At 50.4% G+C, this 19184-nt stretch overlaps 1 protein-coding gene across 1 annotated transcript in view; it reads left to right on the top strand.

Annotated features, from left to right (window-relative positions):
• Positions 1-19184, top strand: part of NWD1 (NACHT and WD repeat domain containing 1) — a 57830-nt gene that overhangs the window by 8612 nt on the left and 30034 nt on the right. Inside the window, exons 4-10 of the mRNA XM_054578857.1 lie at positions 1161-1458; positions 3721-4993; positions 10717-10920; positions 11873-12032; positions 13217-13334; positions 14237-14395; positions 18898-19095. Coding sequence (XP_054434832.1) covers positions 1161-1458; positions 3721-4993; positions 10717-10920; positions 11873-12032; positions 13217-13334; positions 14237-14395; positions 18898-19095 — 2410 coding nt within the window. The remainder of the gene's footprint in view (positions 1-1160; positions 1459-3720; positions 4994-10716; positions 10921-11872; positions 12033-13216; positions 13335-14236; positions 14396-18897; positions 19096-19184) is intronic.

A 19184-nucleotide genomic window follows, 5' to 3' on the forward strand; every position in this document is an offset into this window, starting at 1 on the left:
TTAAACTGTGGCTTAAAACAACAGACTTTATTCTCTCGTGGTCTGGAGACCAGGAGTCTGAAATCAAGGTATAGGGAGGGCCACACTCCCGCCTAAATTTCTCAGGGAGAATTTTCCTCGTCCCGGCCAGCTTCTGGGGGCTCCCGGCATTCCTTGGCTTGAGGCTGCATCCCTCCAATCTCTGGCTTCGTTGTTATATCATCTATTCCTCTTTTGTTTGTGTCACATCTCCCTCTACCTGTGTCTTATTCAAGACTCAGGATTTAGGGCCCATCTGAATAATCCAGAATATTCTCCCCAGCTCAAGACCCTTAACTTAATCACATCAGCAGAGACCCTTGTATTCATCAGGGGTCTCCAGAGAAATGGAACCAATGGGTTAGGTAGGTAGGTAGATAGAAAGAAAGAAAATGTTATAGAAATGGCTCACATGATTATGGAGGCTGAGAACCCACTGCATGCTGTCAATAAGCTGAGATCAGGAAAACTGGTGGTATAATTCAGCCCGGGAATTGGAGGGACAGATGGAATAAATCCCCACCTGAGTCTGAATACCTGAGAACCGATGTCCAAGGACAGATATCTCAGCTCAAGCAGAGAGGAAATTCGCCCTTCCTCCTTCTTTTTGTTCTGCGGGGCCCGCGACGGACTGGATGAGGCCCACCTGCACCGGGGAGGGCCCTCTGCTTTACTCGGCCCACCAACCAAACGCTCTTCCCCCCCAGAGATACCCTCACAGGCACACCCAGAAATCACGCTCGGCCCACTCTCCGGGTGTCCCTTTGCTCAGTCAAGTTGACACATAAATGTAACCATCACAACCTTTTTTTGATTAAAGGTACATTCACAGGGTCCAGGGTTTAGGACCAGTTGTCTTTGTGGGGGGCCGCTATTCAACTACCACGGAGGATTTCCCCACAAAACACTCTGTGATGCTTTGTGCTCCATCAGATTCCAAATTTGCCTGCCTTGCGTCCCATGATGTCAGGTACTTCCACACGCAGGTGCTGTCTTGGCCTGTGCCTCTTAATGCAATCATCACATGGCGCTACGGCCAAACCCGTCGTTAGGAGCTCTGCGTGCCTCACCAGGGGCCATAGACCTAAGTGCCAGGGCCAAGATCGGAACCTGCGCCCCTCTCTCTACGCTTGCTCTGCCAGGCCCTCCTAGGGGACCAGTACGGCCCCTGTCCAGTACCCACGCTGATCGAGGAGAAGGAGTGGGAGGCCCTGAAGGCCCAGCTGACCACCAGGCCAGGTGACCTGGAGCTGGTGGCTCACCACTTCTGGAGGGACGAGAACGCCGTGCCCCCCACCTACGTGCTGCAGGCCCTGGGCACCGGGAAGACCCAGGGGCCCGAGGAGCCCACCCTGACCTCTGTGCTGCGCTGCGGAGCCCAGGAAGCCAGGAGGCTGGGCCTCATCACCCAGGAGCAGTGGCATCGCTACCACCGGTCAGGTGAGGTGGCGGGGCTGCCCTCGGGACCCATGGGAAACGCCCACGTGTTCAGAAAGCACATTGAGTGTGGTCCAAAAGCCACGGCCCGCGTTTCTCTAAGTGCCAAGCCAGCATGACACGTCTGCCATCGAGGCCGTACTCAGTGTCCAGGGTCTGTGCTTTGGGACAAGGCTGGATTTACAGCTCAGCCTGGTCCCCTTCCAGCTGTATTGACCTCTGGCACGCTTAGAACCTCGGCTTTCTCGCCTCAAAAGGGGGCTAGTGGGAGTTAGTACGTCATGGAGTCACTGTGGGGTTTAAAGGGTCGTGTTTCATCTATGACCTCATTCCAGCTCTGAGCAGCAGTGCCTAACTTAGCCCATTGAGAAGTCCCACCTGAAAGAACAAATAGAAACTCCTTGAAAGTGGCAGGAAGCACAATGCATGTCAGCAATGGTGTTGCAGGGTATGTTACTGTCTGGATACCTTGGTTGTTTTTTTTTTCAAAAAAACTTTTTATCTTGAACTAGAGATTCACAGGACATTGAAGAAAAAAATAGTAGGAACAGGCCCTGTCCTATCTGATTCAGTTGGTTGGGCTTCATTCTACAAAACGGAAGGTCTCTAGTTAGATTCCCAGTCAGGGTACATGCCAGGGTTGCGAGTTCAGTCCCCGGTCGGGGTGCATACAAGGAGCAATCGATTGATGTTTCTCTCTCGCATCGATATTTCTTTCCCTCTCTTTCTCCTTCCCTTCCCATCTCTTTAAAAATAAATAAATAAGGTCTTTTAAAAAATAGCAGGAAGAGGTTCCACGAATCCTTTTTATTATTTTTATTTTTAAAGACAAAAGAGTTTATTACCTGCAGGCCCTTGAGTGGGCAAGGCATGCCAGGGGGTACACAGCAAGGTACGTGGGGGCGGAGAGAGGGGGAGAGAGAGCACGAGCCTGGGGATCTGCTTTTTATTTATTATCTTGACAGTCAATATTATTTTATATTAGTTTCAGGTGTACCGCACCGTGGTTAGACACTTACACAGTTTACAGAGTGATCCCCTGAGGGGTCTAGTACCCACCTGGCACCGTACATAGTTATTCCAATGTTATCAACTACATGTATTCCCTATGCTGTACTTTACGTTCTGGTGACTTTTTTGTGACCACCATCATTTACCCAGTTTCCCCCAAAGGTAGCAGCTTACAAAACTAGAGTACAGTATTACAGCCTAGAAGTGGACATCACTACAGTCCAGAGAGAGCACCACGTTTACAGGCATACGCGTGTGTGTGCCTGTGCATAGACCCGTGCATGTGTATCTCAGTCTGCGCAATTTTATCACCTGTGTGGCCTTAAGGACCCACCACAGCCAATGCATAGGACTGTGCTCTCCTTCAGAGACTCACCTACCCCTCCCCGCATCCCCCAGCCCATGGCAACCACTAATTCTTCTCCATCTCCGTAATTTTATTTGAACATGTTATAGTCGATGCACTTGCACAGTCTGTAATCTTTTGAGATTGGCTTTGTTCCTTCCGCATTATGTGCTCAGCTTTCCACCAGCATTAATTCATAGAAAATCCTCACAACAGCCCCACAAGCTTCGATGGTACATCCACGTCACAGGAGAGGAACAGATTCAGAGAGGTGCACTGACTTGCACAAAGTCACACAGCTCAAAGATGGCCTTGGATTGGTTCACGCTGAGCTGTGTCCAAGACGGATCCCATTTTGGGACTGTTAGTTGTCTTCACACCTCTGACCTCTGTACGCAGGGCTGAGGTGGGTGTGGGGTCACTCCAAAAGGACTTCTGTGTGGCTCTTGTCTTTGGCTCAGAGACTAAGTCCTGTCTCTCAGGGCCTGGCTCACTCAGCTGCAGAGAGCTAGGAGCCTCAGCTGAGTGCAAGGCCGCTTCAGAAATAACTTCTTGGGTCTGACCACTGTTTTCAAATAACAGCCTCCAAGAAAAAGTCAGCGTGGGCCTTTGGTTCTGGAAAGTATGGGTTCTCAGGGCAGCTGCTACCTTCCCTGGGACAAGGGTCTGGCAAACAATGGCCTGAGGGCCAAGTCTAGCCCACCTTTTGTTTTTGTAAATAAAGTTTTATTGGAACATACTAGAGAATATTCGTTTGCATGTTGTTTATGGTTAAGACCTGTCACTCAGGTGCATGTTGAGCTTCAGAACCAATATCCCCACTTCCCAAATTGTCTCCCAAGTGCCGCCACTCAGGCCAAGTGATGACACGATGACCGCACTCTCTTCCCATCTCCTCCACTTTTCAGTCATCGAGTGGGAGATAGAAAGGGGCCTGCTGAGCTCGACAGATGGGGACCAGGGGGCCACTGTCTTCCTGAGAGAGATCCAAGACCTTAACAAACACATCCTGGAAGACTGTGCCCTGAAGACGGTGGACCGGCTCGCAGATGGCTGCCTGGACACGGATGCCCAGAACCTTCTCAGCAGCCTCAAGGGGCGCATCGCTGACACGCAGCCCGGGGTCCTCAAGGCCCACCACCTGCCATGGAGTCGCGACCTGGTGAACCCCAAAAATAAGGCTCATGCCCGGTACCTGAAGGAGCTGGGAGAGCAGTTTGTGGCCAGGGCTAACCACCAGGTCCTCGAGCGCCTCCGGGAGCTGGAGGCTGGCAGGCAGGACCTGGCATGGCTCTACCAGGAGATCCGCCACCATCTGGGGCTGAGTGCCGAGGCCACCAGGACCTTCTGCGGGCGCCAAGAGCTCCTGGCCCAGGTGGGACAGCGACTCCGGCAGAGTGACAGCCACGCGCACACACCCCTGGTGCTTTTCGGACCCCCAGGCATTGGAAAGACGGCTCTGATGTGCAAGCTGGCCGAGCAGATGCCAGGGCTGCTGGGCCGCAAGACGGTGACTGTTCTGCGGCTTCTGGGGACATCGCAGATGAGCTGTGACGCCCGTAGCCTGCTCCAGAGCATCTGCTTCCAGGTGTGCCTGGCCTACGGGCTGCCCTTGCCTCCTGCCCAGGTCCTGGAGGCCCACAGCAGGGTGCTCCATTTTTTCCACACCCTCCTGCACACTATCTCCTGCCGAAACTTTGAGTCCCTTGTGATCCTGCTAGACTCTGTGGATGACGTGGACTCCATCCACCGTGCTTGGAGGGTCCCCTGGCTGCCTCCCCAGTGCCCCCCGAGGGTCCACCTCATCATCTCGGCCTGCTCAGGGCAGCGGGGAGTTTTAGACACGGTGCAGCAGACACTCACGGACCCAACGTCCTACTGGGAAGTGAAACCCCTCTCCAGCAACCAAGGGCAAGAGATGATCCAGCGCCTGCTGGCAGCCTCCAGGAGGACACTGAGCCCAGAGCAGAGGGATCTGCTCTGGGCCAGCCTCCCGGAGTGCGGGCATCCGGGGCAGCTGAGGCTGGCCTTCGAGGAGGCCCGAAAGTGGGCCTCCTTCACTGTGCCCACCCCTCTGGCCTCCACAGCCATGGAGGCGATGCACCAGCTGTGTGCGCGCCTGGAGCAGACCCACGGGCAGCTCCTGGTGGCCCGAGTGCTCGGCTACGTTGTGTCTTCCCGGTGAGTCTCTGTTTTTACACTTACTTTTAGTTGTTGTTGTTGTTGTTGTTGTTATTTTTAATCCTCACCCAAGGATATATTTGTTGGTTTTAGAAAGAAGGAAGGGGGAGAGAGAGAAAATCAACAACGCTCCAACCAACTGAGCCACTTGGCCAGGGCTCACTCATTTAAAAACATTCTGGATTAATTTTAGTTTTTATGCTAGTGAACAGAGCTCATGTACAAGAAAAATATAAAACAGGCTACACAAAAGTCCCTCTCTTAAAAGTAAATATGATTTAATGTTGCAATCTAATGTACAACTCATACATTTTAATATATATTACTGAGAAGCATTAGTTACGATGCATTGTTTTGAAAGGTGCTTTCTGCCTTATGTTTTAAACATTTTTTTTTATTGTTGTTCAGTCCCAGTTGTCCCCATTTTTCCCCATGGCTCTCCCCTGCCCTGCCCACCTCTGCGCATTCAATCCTCTCCCCATTGTCCTTGTCCATGGGTCCTTTATACATTTCCACCTTATTTTTTACACATAAAATTATTTTTAGTGTTTTGAAAACAGCAAAATTTTCAGAAGACCTCACGGGAAAACTTTTACAGACCTGAGGGAATCTGATAAAAGTTTACAATATTAATTTGACCTCTCTTATTATTGCTGTTCTATTATTAGTTTCAATACAGCTTTGTTTTAGATCACATAGTTTTTCTTTCCCAGCCCTCCCCCATCCTCCCTTTGGGCAACCGTCAGCTTGTTCTCTGCATCTGTGGGTCTGTTTCTGTTTGGTTTATTTATTTGTTTTGTGTTTTAGATTTCACCTATAAGCTAAATTACGTGGTGTTTGTCATTCACTCCCTTATTTCACTTAGTATACTATATTCTGGGTCAATCCAGCTTGTCACAAATGGCAAGATTTCATTCTTTTTTATGGCTGAGTAATAGTCCATTGTATATATACATCTTCTTTATTCATTCACTGATGGACACTTAGGTTGTTTCCACATCTTGGCTATTGTAAATAATGCTGCAATGAACACAGGGGTGCATATGTCTTTTTGAATCAGTGTTTTGAACTTCTTTGGATAAATACCTGGAGGTGGCATTGCTGGGTCCATGTGGCAGCTTTATTTTTAATTTTCTGAGGAACCTCCATACTGTCATCCACAGTGGCTGCACCAATTTACAATCCCGCCAACGGTGCTCACAGGTTCTCTGTTCTCCACGTTCACCTCGTTACAAAACTGAGGTGTGAGGCATGCAGCCGTCTCCTAGGGCCGCCGCCCCAAACCCCGAACTGGGTGGCTGGCTGAGAACAGGAGAAACTGCTGCTCTCACGGTGCTGGGGTCCGCAAGTCTGGGAGCGTGGTGCCAGCGGGGCTGCGCCCAGGTGCCGCAGGAGGCTCTGTTCTAGGCCTGTCTTGGTGTCCCTTTGCTTGTAAACGCGTCGCTCTGACCTGTGCCTCTGTCGCCTCCTGGCCTCCCCCTGTGTGTGTCTCTCTGTCAGCATCTCCTTCTTCTTGCAAGGACACTGCTCATTGGGTTGGGGCCGCCTTAATCCAGAAGGACCTCATTTTATCTTGATTATTCCCCAAAGATTGTTTTTAAATAAGGTCTCATTCACAGGTTCCACTTGGATGTTAATTTGGGGAAACACTGTTTGACCCAAAACAATTCGTGTATCATAAAGTTCACTTTTATTTTTTAAATTTTTATTTATTGATTGTACAGAGAGAAAGGAAAGGAGAGAGAGAGAGAGATTTGTTGTTCCACTTATTTATACATTAATTGGTTGCTGCTTGTACAAGTATGTGCCTGGAGTGGAGATCAAACCTGCAACCTTGGCGTACCAGGACGATGCTCTAACAAATTGAGCTACCCAGCCAGGGCCCATAACGGTCATTTTTTTAAACCGTGCATTGCAGTGACATGTTGTGCATTCCCCGTGTTGCACAACCGACGATCCATCTCCAGAACATTTCGTCGCCCCCAAAGCAGACCCCATCCGCATTACCAGTCCCTCCCTATTCTGCCTCCCTCTGCTGTATGTCTCTCTGGAGACAGAAATATAATGTTTCTTTTGTAAAACTTTTACTCTGAAATATACTCAAATTATAGACTCCTGAAAGAACTCCCATAGTGCAAAAAATAGCGCAAAGAATATCCGTACATCAGGTTTTCTCGGCCTTGGCACTGCTGACAATGGGGCCGGATCACTCCTCGCAGTGCGTGGGGGCCGCCGGTGCACCTTACGCAGGCGAGCGGCCTCCCCGGCCCCGACCCACAGATGCCGGTGGCACCCGGCCCCATCGCGACACCAACCCCGGTTCAGGATGTTGCCCAGTGCCCCCTGCAGGCAGCACGGGCTCTGGCTGAGAGCTGCTCCGCATCCTTTGCCTCTCCCGCCCTCCCTCTTTCTCCCTCTCTCATTTACTTACCAATCTTTTCCTTCATTCCCTCCTTCTGTTTTCCTATCTGTCTATCTCTCTATTATTTTTCTTTATTATTTATTTTCTATTATTTTTCTCCTGACCTATCACTTGTTTTCCTATAACTAGCTATTTTTCTTTCATTTATAATCCTTCTTCTTATTTATCTATCATTATATCTTTCTTTTTTCTTTTTATCTCTATCTAATCTCTGTCTCTAGCTCTATCTATTTATAGATGCACACACACAGTTTTCCCTGAACCATTTGAAAATTCATTACAGGCATCATTCCTCTTTACCTTTAAATATGTCACATATTTCTGAAGAACAAGGACAATCAGAACCCCACATTGTCACAGGATAATTATAAAACTCAGGAAATGTGTCACCAACACAATAATATTTTTTAACACACGGTTTATTGTCAAAACTTGCAATTGTCTCAAAATGTCCTTTATAGCTGCCAATTCAAGATCACACATTGCATTTAGTTGTCATCTCTTTGGTATCCTGTAATCTAGAACATTCTCCTGTCTTTGTTCTTTTGAAGAGTATGGGCCACATTCCTCAATTTTTCTTTTAAGATTTTATTTATTTTTAGAGAGAGGGGAACAGAAGGAGAAAGAGAAGTAGAGAAATATCGATGTGTAAGAGATACATCAACCAGCTTGCCTCTCACATACCCCCACGTGGGGACCTGGCACACAACCCAGCCACGTACCCTGACCAGGACTTGAACCAGTGACCTTCTGGTTCACAGGCCAGTGCTCAATCCACAGAGCCACACCAGCCAGGGCCACATTTCTCAATTTTTAATGGATATATTTATCCTTGTCTTGTTTTTGAATAGTGACTCTGGCTCAGCAAGTCTGGTTGGGGCCCGGGTCCCCATTTTCTCCCAGCTACGCCGCTGGTCTGGGGAGCACAGTGCAGGGCGGGGAAGGGCTGCAGCTCCAGCCGCCTGGTCTGGTCTGATGTTTCCTGGTGCTCACTTCCAGGGCAAACCTGAGTGATGCTCGGCCCTTCTTGGGTACCGATTTTTTCCCACTGTAAGTTAGCAATGCTCCCCTTTGTAATTAATAAACAACATGTGGGGGAGATCTCAGAAAAACCTCCTTAAAACGCTTCTCTGAAGAATCAACCGCAAGCCTCTGTCTACATCCAATTTCAGGCTTGTAGCATGAGAGCCAGCAACGCTCCACCAGGAAAATCCAGTTCCAGTGTGTTTATAGAGTTTAAGGAATGAAGGCTTAAATGAGGTTGCTCAGCCCAGAGGAAGTTTCAGGGGTCAGGAGAGTCAGGAGGGTCAGGAGCAACTGCTCACAGGTGCGGGGGCGGGGCGCAGGCGGAGAGTCAGAAATAATGAGCAGGAGAGAGAGGACTGTGTTCCTCAGACATCCAGCAGCCGAGCTCCCGCCCCCAGGAGGGGGACGAGGCCAATTAGCAACACACCAGACAGTAGAGCTTTGCCTTCATAAAAACAGCTGTCAGGAATGCCGGAGCCCATAATCAGAAATACTTGACAATGCAATTTCGGCTCCTCCCAGTTTGGGGGCAGTTTTCCTCCTTGCGACCTTTGCCTTTCACCACAGATGGAGCAAGATGGGCGGGGTTCAGTGAGGGGGCTTTGCGTTGGTTGGTTGGCTGGCTGGTTTGCCAGGAAGAGAATACCACTCACCCTAACAGCATAAGAAATAAGGGCTTCATGCCACGGCCATGGGGGGAGCTCGGAGGCGAGGGCCACCCCATGTCCACCTCCAGAGGGGCACACCCCAAATGGGGGCCTGGCCTGGCATCTACAAAGCTAGACTGGGGAAAGTTCCAGAATAAAGGGGTTGGGCCATCAGGCCACTCTGATGATGTCTCTGTGGAGGAAGCAGGGTTGTCATGGAAACCGGCAAGCCACAAGGATCAGGGCAGTTTCTCATCCCCTCTCCCTCTGGATCCTCTCTGCACATCAGCTTTTGTTCCAGACTCTTCCTTTCTGCTCCCCAGAACTTTAGCTCGCCTCAAGCTTCTGTCGGCAGCGCGAGCTCCCATTTCAGGCACCCGATGCCATTGTCCTGGCTCCTTCCTGAGTCCTGATTGCAAACTCCGGGGAGACAGACATCAATTGGCCCTTTTTGGCTCTGTGTCTGATCCAATTAGTAAAGCAGGGGGGTTTCACAGAGTGTAGGACCCCTCTCCTCTGGGTGGGAAAGGCAGTGGAAAGATGGCAATGATGGGGAGGTGGATTCAGTGCCTCCGGGAGCATGGAAATACGTCATGTTTGCAGACGGAGTCAGGGCGGTGTGATGGCAGATGGCCGAGGGCCAGGCTCTCAGAGCAGACGTGAGCTCTGCCGGGCCAGTGGTTCTCACCTGGGGAGGCTGTACCTCGCCCCCGCCCCTGCAACACTCGGTGATGCCTGGAGACATTTCGGTTGTCGTAACGGCAGGGGAGGGGAGATACTGACAAGCGAAGGATGGAGACCAGGGACGCTGCTCAGCACCCTACAGTGCACAGGACACCCCCACGGAGAACGATGGAGCCCCAAGCGTCCGTAGTGCTGAGTGAAAGTCTGCCCTAGCCTGAGAGACCCTGTTTGCTCGCTCGCTCTCTCCCCCGCCCCCCTCCCCCAGTGCTGAGGCCCGTTGTCATACATCAGAAAAGTCTAAGTCAGCAGGTACTCTGTATATGTGAAGAATGTGGCAAGCGTCTTGATCAAAGTGAGAACTTTGCTCAACATCAGAGAATTTTTAAAAATCCACAAGAAACGTTTCTACCCAGTGAGGCGCAACAGAAGCTGCCTCCCCTCTCTCCTCTGGCACAAACTCTGATGTTCTGCATCCCTGCAGGGCTCTCATTGCAGGCAGACACACAGCTTCTCCCGCCGCAGGCTCGCAGGCGTTAGGAAGTCCGTTCAGTTCAGCACCAAAACTCCAGTTGGTAGTGCTGTTTAAAGCCACTCCCTTTCTCTCTTTCAGCCCTTTCTCAGGCCAGGGAACACGGGGTGCATTATTTCCCTAAGTTACCTCCTCCCTCCCTCCCTGTCCTCCCCTGGGAAGGGGATGATCTGAGGTTCTGTAGCTGTGTGCATACGGAAGGAAAGATCAGGAAAGGCTTTGTGTGTGAAAGATCAGGAGGAACCGGTCGCTGGCGCCCACTGGGTCTGGGCTTTGTCCAAATGCCGATCCTCAGGGAAAACCCTCTGGTGACGTGCAGGACACTGTGCTGCTGGGCACGGCCTTCCCTCCCTTGGCATCTGTGTCCTTCACATGCAGGAGACACGAGTGTGTTTCCCATCCCTCCTCCCCGCAGGCACGGGCTCTCAGAGGCCGAGCTGAAGGATGTCCTGTCCTTGGACGATGAGGTCCTGCAAGTTGTGTACCAGGACTGGACCCCGCCCAGCAGGGAGCTGCTGCGTTTCCCACCCCTGCTGTGGGTGAGGCTCCGACGTGACTTGGGAAACTGCTTGGCCAGGCGGCCCATGGACGGCTTCACGCTCCTGGCCATCGCCCCCAGGTAGGTCCAGTGCGGAGATGACGCTGACTGGGTGCCCAAGAGCCAGACCTCACTGACCGGGGTCCTCCAAATGCTCTTGTGCCCCCATTCCTGGGATTCAGGCCCACTTGGCACAGCATTCAAGGGTTTCTATGCACTGATTGACTCGAATGCAACTAACTGGTTTCTTAAATTGAGGAGAAATTCACAGAACATAAAATTAACCATTTTAAAGTGAACGATTCGGTGGCACTTAGTACATTCATGATGTTGTGCAACCTTCACCTCTACCTGGTTCCAGAACATTTTCGTCACCCCAAAGGGAAACCCCATCCCCATGAGCAGTCACTCCCCATCCCCCTCTCAGCCCCTGGCAGCCACTGACCCAGTTTCTCTGTCTGAGGACCTGCCTGTTCTGGACATTTCACAGAGATGGGATCCCACAACGTGTGGTCTCCTGTGTCTGGCTTCTCTCCCTCAGCATCATGTTTTTGAGATTCACCCACCTGGTAGCGTGTGTCAAAGCTTGATTCCTTTTCATGGCTGTATGGATGTATCACCATTTCTCTGTTCATCTATTGATGGGCATTTGGGCGGTTTCCACCTTTTGGCGAACATGAATAGTGCTGCTATGAACTTGCGTGTACAAGTTTTTCAATCCTTTTGGTAAATACTTGGAGTAGATATATATACTGGGTATAATTCCAAGAGTGGAATTGCTGGGTCATATAGTAACTTATTTTATGGTTAACAAGAGAACTCAAACAGTTCCTTTTTAAAGTCAATTTATTTGAGGAGGAGAATAAGATGGGCCGATTTAGAGATAGATGTTAGGGGGTCGGCAAACTTTGTGAGCATCTGGATGGTGGTTTAGGATGGACATGCATTTGGGAACTGCCTCTTGGAAGGCTGGTGGCCAGCTATGAGTTTGCCCGGTCCCCCAAACCCACCAGTCCCTGTCCCATCTCTGCAGACAGCTGGCGGAGGTGATCCGAGAGCGCTACTTGTCAGGGCCTGAGAAAGCCAAGAGGCACGGGATGTTGGCCGACTTCTTCCTGGGGACCTGGAGCCAGGGCACCAAGAAACTCATCACCCTGCCACTGGTGGGGAAGCCCCTGAACCTGGACCGCAAGGTGAGGTGTCTGCACCCCTGTTCCCCACCTGCAACCTCTACCCTGCCCTGCGGGCAAGACCAAGTCACTATTCACATATTTCCTTCCAGTCCTTCTTTTGTGCCTAGGAGCTCTAGGACTTGGCATCCTTAGCTGGTATGCTGCCCCCTATTTTTTACCTTTCAAACACTTTACAGGCCCAACTCAAATGCCTCTTCCTTCAGGAAGCCTTCCAGGTTTCCTCCTTTCCCGATTACTTCGCGTTCCCTTCACTCTGAGGCAGAACTTACATGTTTTTAAAAACTTACAGTTTTGAAATCATTTTAGGTTTGCAGAAGAGTTGCCAATGGAGTACAGAGAGTTCCGACAGACACTTCCATCAGCTTCCCCTGCTGTTAATTAACATCTTCCATAACTGTAGCACATTGATTACAACTAGCAAATACACTTGGAAGCCTTTTGTTGTCATTAAGTTTTTCTTTACTTTGTCTCCCCAGATGGACGGGGGAGGCCAGAGGCAGGGTCCGGCCTGACTGTTTCTTGGTGCTGCCCTTTCTCCTCTCTGATAACTCACAGATCTTCTCTCTGTGCCCAGAACCCCTGCGGGCTCAGTCTCATCTCTTCCCTCTGGGACGTGGTCTGTACTCCTTCCTGGCCTCCCAGCCTCAGGACCTCCTGCTGCAGTCCATCTTCCCACGGAATGCTTCTGACATGCAATCTGATCATGCCTCTCCCTTAACACCCCCCATGGCTCCCTAGAGCCCTTGGTGTTCTGCCCAGCCCCCACCCCCAGCCTGATACTCATGATCTTCTGCGTACAAACGCCCTCGCCTCATTCCCCACCATGACTGCCTACTCTGCCTTATAATTCAGCCCTCCCAAACCTCTCATCCTGCTCTCTCCCGCCTCTGGACCTTTGCACATGCCATTCCTTTGCCCAGGAATCCCATTGTTTTCTGACACATTTCACAAGACAGACTTCTCCTTACCCTCTGAGGCTGTGCTCCAGTGCCCCTTGGATTTCCTGAGCCCCACATCCCTCTCTCTGCCCCAGCCCAACTTGCGATGTATATAGGGCGTCTCTGTCTGGAATTGTGTCGCCGTTCCCTGCAGCATCACATCACGCCCAGCCTGGCTCGTGTGTGTGGAGCGAATGAATGAGCGCCTGTGGTGGCAGCCTGGCTGCCATGCCCTCCTCCTTGCAGGTGGCCCCCCAGCCCCTGTGGTTCTCAGACACTGTTGCAAACCTGCGGAAGCTGAAGGAGCTGCCCCATCACCTGCTCCACTCAGGCCGCATCGAGGAGCTGAAGCAGGAGGTGCTGGGTAAGCCCCTCACCACCCCTCCTCGGAGGAGATGGAGCAGATCTCAGCCCTCCACCGTGCACCCTTTCCAGAGCCTGGGAAGAGTGAGGGCAAAAGTCAAAATCCTTGGCTCCTCCTAGTGGACTGGGTCTCACCTGGTGCGGCTCTGCACCTCCTTTCCAGGGGACACTTGACAATGTCTGGAGATATTTTGATTGCCAGGGAGGGGGTGCTATTGGCATCGAGTGCGACTTGATAGTACAGAGGTGAGCCTTAGAATAGAGGCCCTGTCTATCAATATGTCTCAACTGTCTCCATCTCTGTTTATCTGTATCTATCAATCATATCTCCCTATCATATCTATCATTTCTGTCTCATCTATATCTTTCTATCATCTTTATATCTATTTATCCATCTATGGTCTATCCATCCATCTTTCTTTTTGTCTATTAGCTATCATTTCTGTCTCTACCTACCATCTATGTTTGTCTACTTAGCTATCATTTCTCTCTCTCATGATCATCTCTGTCTATCATGTTTATGTCTGTCCATTCATTATCTATCTAGCCGTCTGTCTATCCATCTATTTGCCTATTCTCTCTCTTTTTCTCTCCCTCTCTCTCCCCCTTTATTATTCATCTTTGTGATTCTCAACCAGGGGACATTTTACCCCCTATGGGCAATATTTGTGATTTTGATTATCATGACTTTGCGGGGAAGCTACTGGCCTTGGGTGGGTGGAGACCAGGGATCCTCCTCAACACTGTACAGTGCACAGGACCGCCCACCGCAGAGGATCACCCGGCCCAGTGTCAGCAGCGCCAAGAATGAGAACCCCTGGGAGAGCTGGAGAGGTGGGAGCCCACCTCCCAGAATGAACTGCAGGGAGGCACGTGCTCCCGACACCCGCTCCCTCCCCGCAGGCAGCATGGACTGGATTTCCTGCCGGGGCGTCTCCGGGGGCATCGAGAGCCTGCTGGATGACTTTGACCTGTACGCCCCCCACGTGGACTGCCCCGAGGTGGGCCTGGTGCGAGAAGCCCTCCAGCTGTGCCGCCCAGCCGTGGAGTTCCGAGGCATGGGTGAGTGGGGCAGGCCTGGCGGGGTCCGCTCTGTACTGAGCACTGGAAGCTCACTGTCCTCACCGCGCCGCCGGCCGGATTGTCATTAACCCGCACACCCTTCCTGTCTGCGTCTTTGGGGTTTCTCGCTGCGCAGCCTCTAGAACTTTAAAGCGAACTCGGGAGAGCTTTGGAGTGCCTATCCCCTTGCCCCCCAGCCCAACACCTATTTTTAGAAAGGACCAGATAGGTGATATTTCAGGTAAAATCAAGGAAATGATACCAATACTTAATATAACAGGAGAGACAACACATTCCCACATATTTTTTATTGATGAAATTCAAAAAATAATTATAATAATGAGCATGGCTTTTTGGTAACTCAGGTCTACTAATGATAAAGACAAGGGAATTCTTGTTCTGGGGTATAACAATTTTGCTTAATTGTGGGTCAGAGTCGGTGTTTCCTGTCCTTCCATGGGTTGTGCACATTGGCCTGTAAAAGTCGTTCTTGGCTCTCAGGCAAGTCGTTGGGCTGCCCTGGAGGCTGAAGAATCTCTGAGTGTTCAGCTGATGCCCTGTCCAGGATGGTATTTTGTTTGTTTGTTTGTTTGTTTGTTTTTTTAAATTGTGTTAAAATACATGTAACATCAAATCCACCATTGCAGTCATTTTCAAGCGCACGGTTCAGTGGTATCAAGTCACTCACGTCATTCTGTAACCGTCCTCCGCCCCCAGAACTTCTCGCCCTCCCATACTGAAGCTGTCCCCACGGACCGCTCGCTAACGCCCCAGCCCCCTCCCGCAGCCCCAGCGCCTGCCCGTCCACTTTGCTCTCTGCACCCGACTCCCCTAAGGACCTCGTATCACTGGAGTCACACAGTGTTTGCCCTTTTGTGACTGGCTCACTCTACTCAGCATAGTGTCCTCAAGTTACATCCATGTCATAGTATGTGTCAGAACGTCCTCCGTTTTTAATGTACGGATGGACTGCATTTTGCTTATCTGTTCACCCAGGATGGACGCTTACCTGGTTGTGAATAATGCTGCTGTAAACATGGGTATGCAGGTGCCCTTGCAGGACTGCAGTTAATTCTTTTGGGATTTCTGAGGCATATAGTAATCCTATGTTTAACTTTTTGAAGAACTTTCATACTCTTTTCTGTAGCAGCTGTACCATTTTGCAATCCCATCAATAGTGTCCAAGGGTTCCTGTTTCTCCACATCGTCACCAACACTTGTTTTATTCTGATTTTTATAAAAGCATTCTAATGAGTATGATAGGGCCAGAATGGCTTTTATCATATTATACAATCCCCACCAGGTTTTGATTTGAGGGTTTTACGAAGGTGCTGAATGTCTGTCCTGGCCGGTGTGGCTCAGTTGGTTGTAGTGTCGTCTGTACGCCAAAAGGTCGTGGGTTCGATCCCCAGTCAGGGCATATGCCTAAGCTGCAGGTTTAGTCTCTGGTCTTGACATGTGCGAGAGAAAACTGATCGATGTTTTTTTCTCACATTGATGTTTCTCTCCCACTCCCTCCCTCCCTTCCCCTCCCTCTAAAATAATAAACGAGCATTGGCCCTGGCTGGGTGGCTCAGTTGGCTGGAGTGTCATCCCATTCACCAAAAGATTGTGGGTTCGATCCTCAGTCAGGGCATGTACAGGAGGCAACGAATCGATGTTTCTCTCTCATATCAGTGTTTCTCTCTCTCCCTTCCTCTCTCTCTAAAATCAGTAAAAAAAAAAAAAATAGTTTTTTAAATAAATAAGCATGTCCTTAGGTGAGGATAAAAAAAAGTTTTTTTTTTTAAAAAAGGTGCTGAATTTCTATGTCTCTTCCACGGCTTCCTCAGAGCACAGCCAAATGCAGCTCCTCCAAGAAGCCTGTCCGGCCGCCCCTGAAGCTGGACGCCTCCCTGCCCCCAGCCCCTGCATTTCCATCACTGCGTCCTGCTGCATCTGTCTTAGCTCCTATTTATGATTTCTGTGGGTTTCTTTCTGCATCATGTGACTGACCCACCAGCCTGAGCTCTGTGAGTGTAGGGGTGTCCTCCACTTGCTGTCTGCCGACTCTGTGCCCCTGCACACAGCCCGGCACTGGCCGAGAGCATGGGTTTTCAGCCCGTCCGTGTTGACTTCAATCAGGGCTCTGCTACTTACTGGTAGTGTGCCCTTGAGAGTCCCTTACCCTCTCCACCCCACCCCTGCCTTATGGTGCTCAGTTTTCCCTTTTGCATCTGCAAAATGGGATGATGATAGGCCCTCCCAGCTGGGGCTTGCCTGGATGATTAGGTGAGTCAGTTCATGCAGAGCCTGTCTCCACCATGCCATTAAAGATCCTGTTTCTGTCACATGACAGCATTAATATTATAGATGCGAATGGCTCTGGACGAGCCATTTCTGTGGTGAGCCTCAACTTCCATCATCTGTGAATTGTGGGATGGAACTAATGCGTGTCTAGGGTCCCACCCCAGTCGCAGGTGCTAGTGCTCGCCGTTAACTATGCCTTCCTCGCGTGTCCACACTCACTGGGAGCTGTAACCTCGCAGGGAGTGATTGCGCACTATCACTTGGGCACCACTGCCTGGTTTAAGGGAGGAATTAAAAGCCTAAATACAGCATGTTCTGTGTAGCATCCTTGATTGACAATTTATGGCTCCCCCAGCACAAGGAGTAATAGAAAGAAATGTTGCCAACAGAGGACACAGCTGGGCAACCATGTGCTCTCCGCACATTCCAGCTCCTTAGAAAAAGGGGTGGATATTGTCTCAGGCTCCAGGATGACTTGGTGTGGTGCCATTTCCCTCTCTTTCTTTCCTCCCTCCCTCCCTCCCACCTCCCTCCCACCTTCTTCCTTACTTCCTTCCTTCTTTCCTTCCTTCCTTCCTTCCTTCCCTCCTCTCTCTTTCTTCCTTTCAGATTTTATTTTATTTTTTTAGAGACAGGGAAAAAAGGAGAGAAACATCGATTGGTCACCTCTTGCACGCCCTTAACTGGGGACCGCAACCTAGGCCTGCGCCTAACGGGGAATCAGTGAATCTGGAAATCCCACCAGAGACCTTTCGCTTTGCCAGATGACACCCAACCATCTGAGCCACGCCAGCCAGGGTGGTGTGGTGCCATTTCCGATGCCGTTTTTATTTAAAAGATTGATACTTTGTTCACGATGGGTTTGAAGTACATTGATTTTGATTTTTAAAAGATTGCGTCAAAATAGTATTTATCTTGACGGTTGAGTTTATAGGTGTTACCTTAAGTTTTGTACCCATGATGAGTGAGGCACTTGCTCCTAGTCGTGGCCCTGCTTCATTTCACCCATAGCAATCGAGGCACAGGACCTTGCTACCATTGTCTGGGGCCCCACAGTTAGGGTGTGCCAACAACAGGGACAAAATAAACTGTCCACCTTCAGTGTTCCTGGTCTTTACTAAGCACTGGAATCAAACTCTTTGGGTCAGATTCCTGCCTCTGACTGGCTGTGTGACATTATGCAAATTGCTTAACCTCTCTGTGGCCCTATTTTCCCCTTTATAAACTTGGGGTGATAATGATGATACCTCTGTGTGGTTGGCAGAAAAACAGCCAACCCCCCAAATATATATTTACTTCTTAACCTCTAAAACCCATGATAATCACCTTATATGACAAAAGATATGATTAAGTCCATGATCTTAAGATGGAGAGTTCATGCCAGATTATCTAGGTGGACCCTCAATGGAATCACAAGTATCCTTGTAAGGAGGAAGCAGAGAGAGTATTGAAATAGAAAAGGAGAAAACATGGAAACACACAGATAAGAAGGCTGTGTGAAGATGGAGCGATGTAGATAGGAGAGATTGGGGTGATGTAGCCACAAGCCAAGGACCCCTAGAGCCCTCAGAAGCTGGAAAAGACAAGGGAGGTCCTCTTCTAGAGCCATCAGACAGAGCATGGCCCTGCTGACAACTTGGTTTTGGACTTCTCGTCTCCAGAACCAGGAGAGAATAAAGTTCTGTTGTTTAAAGCCACCCAGTTTGTGATCATTTGTTACAGCAGCCACAGGAAACTAATACGCTCTGTAACTGTGACATGATGGGGAAATGATCAGTATTTCTCTAGCAGATACTTGTTGGGTATCTATAAGGTTCTCTCTAGGCAGTAAGAACACAACAATAAACAAGGCAGACATTATTCCTCCAGGCCCAGGGTAGTGAGGGGGTGGTGCTGGGCCACGAATAAACACACAAAGGGATGTCAGATCGCAACGGCAGTAGGATCTGGGCTTGGGGACTGTCGGGACCAGAGGTTGACTGGAGAATGCTTTTCTCAGAAGTGTCCTTTGGACTAAGATGAGGATGAAATGATTGGTATGAGAAAGGTGGGGAACATTTCAGACAGAGGCCTGAAGGCTGGAAAGTCCCTAGTACACTTGAAGTGGGGACAAATATATGTGGGTAACAGGCAGGAGAGGATGATGGGCAAAGGGGGGGGGGTTGGCCCAGGAAAGCAGAGCCCCTCCCCTAACTGGATCCCCTTTGTTGCAGAGAGGAGCGTCCTGTACACAGAAGTCCTGGCCAGACTCCATTTCTTCGCCACCTTGCATCCGGCTCTGGTGGGACGGCTGTGCCAACAGGCCCAGAGCTGGTTCCGGGTGTGCCCACACCCTGTGCTGGTGCCTCTCGGAGGGTTCCTCCAGCCCCCAGGAGGGCCCCTCCGGGTGACCCTCACTGGCTGTCACAAAGGTGGGTCTCCCAGGGTAGCAAAAGTGCTGCCAGGTCCCCCTTCTCCGGGGGCAGCAGAGGGCAGGGTTTCAGGCTGCTCTCTGGGGCTC

Source organism: Pteronotus mesoamericanus, unplaced genomic scaffold (assembly GCF_021234165.1).
Source record: "Pteronotus mesoamericanus isolate MK-2021 breed Mesoamerican mustached bat unplaced genomic scaffold, CSHL_Meso_final contig_502, whole genome shotgun sequence".
Taxonomy (NCBI): domain Eukaryota; kingdom Metazoa; phylum Chordata; class Mammalia; order Chiroptera; family Mormoopidae; genus Pteronotus; species Pteronotus mesoamericanus.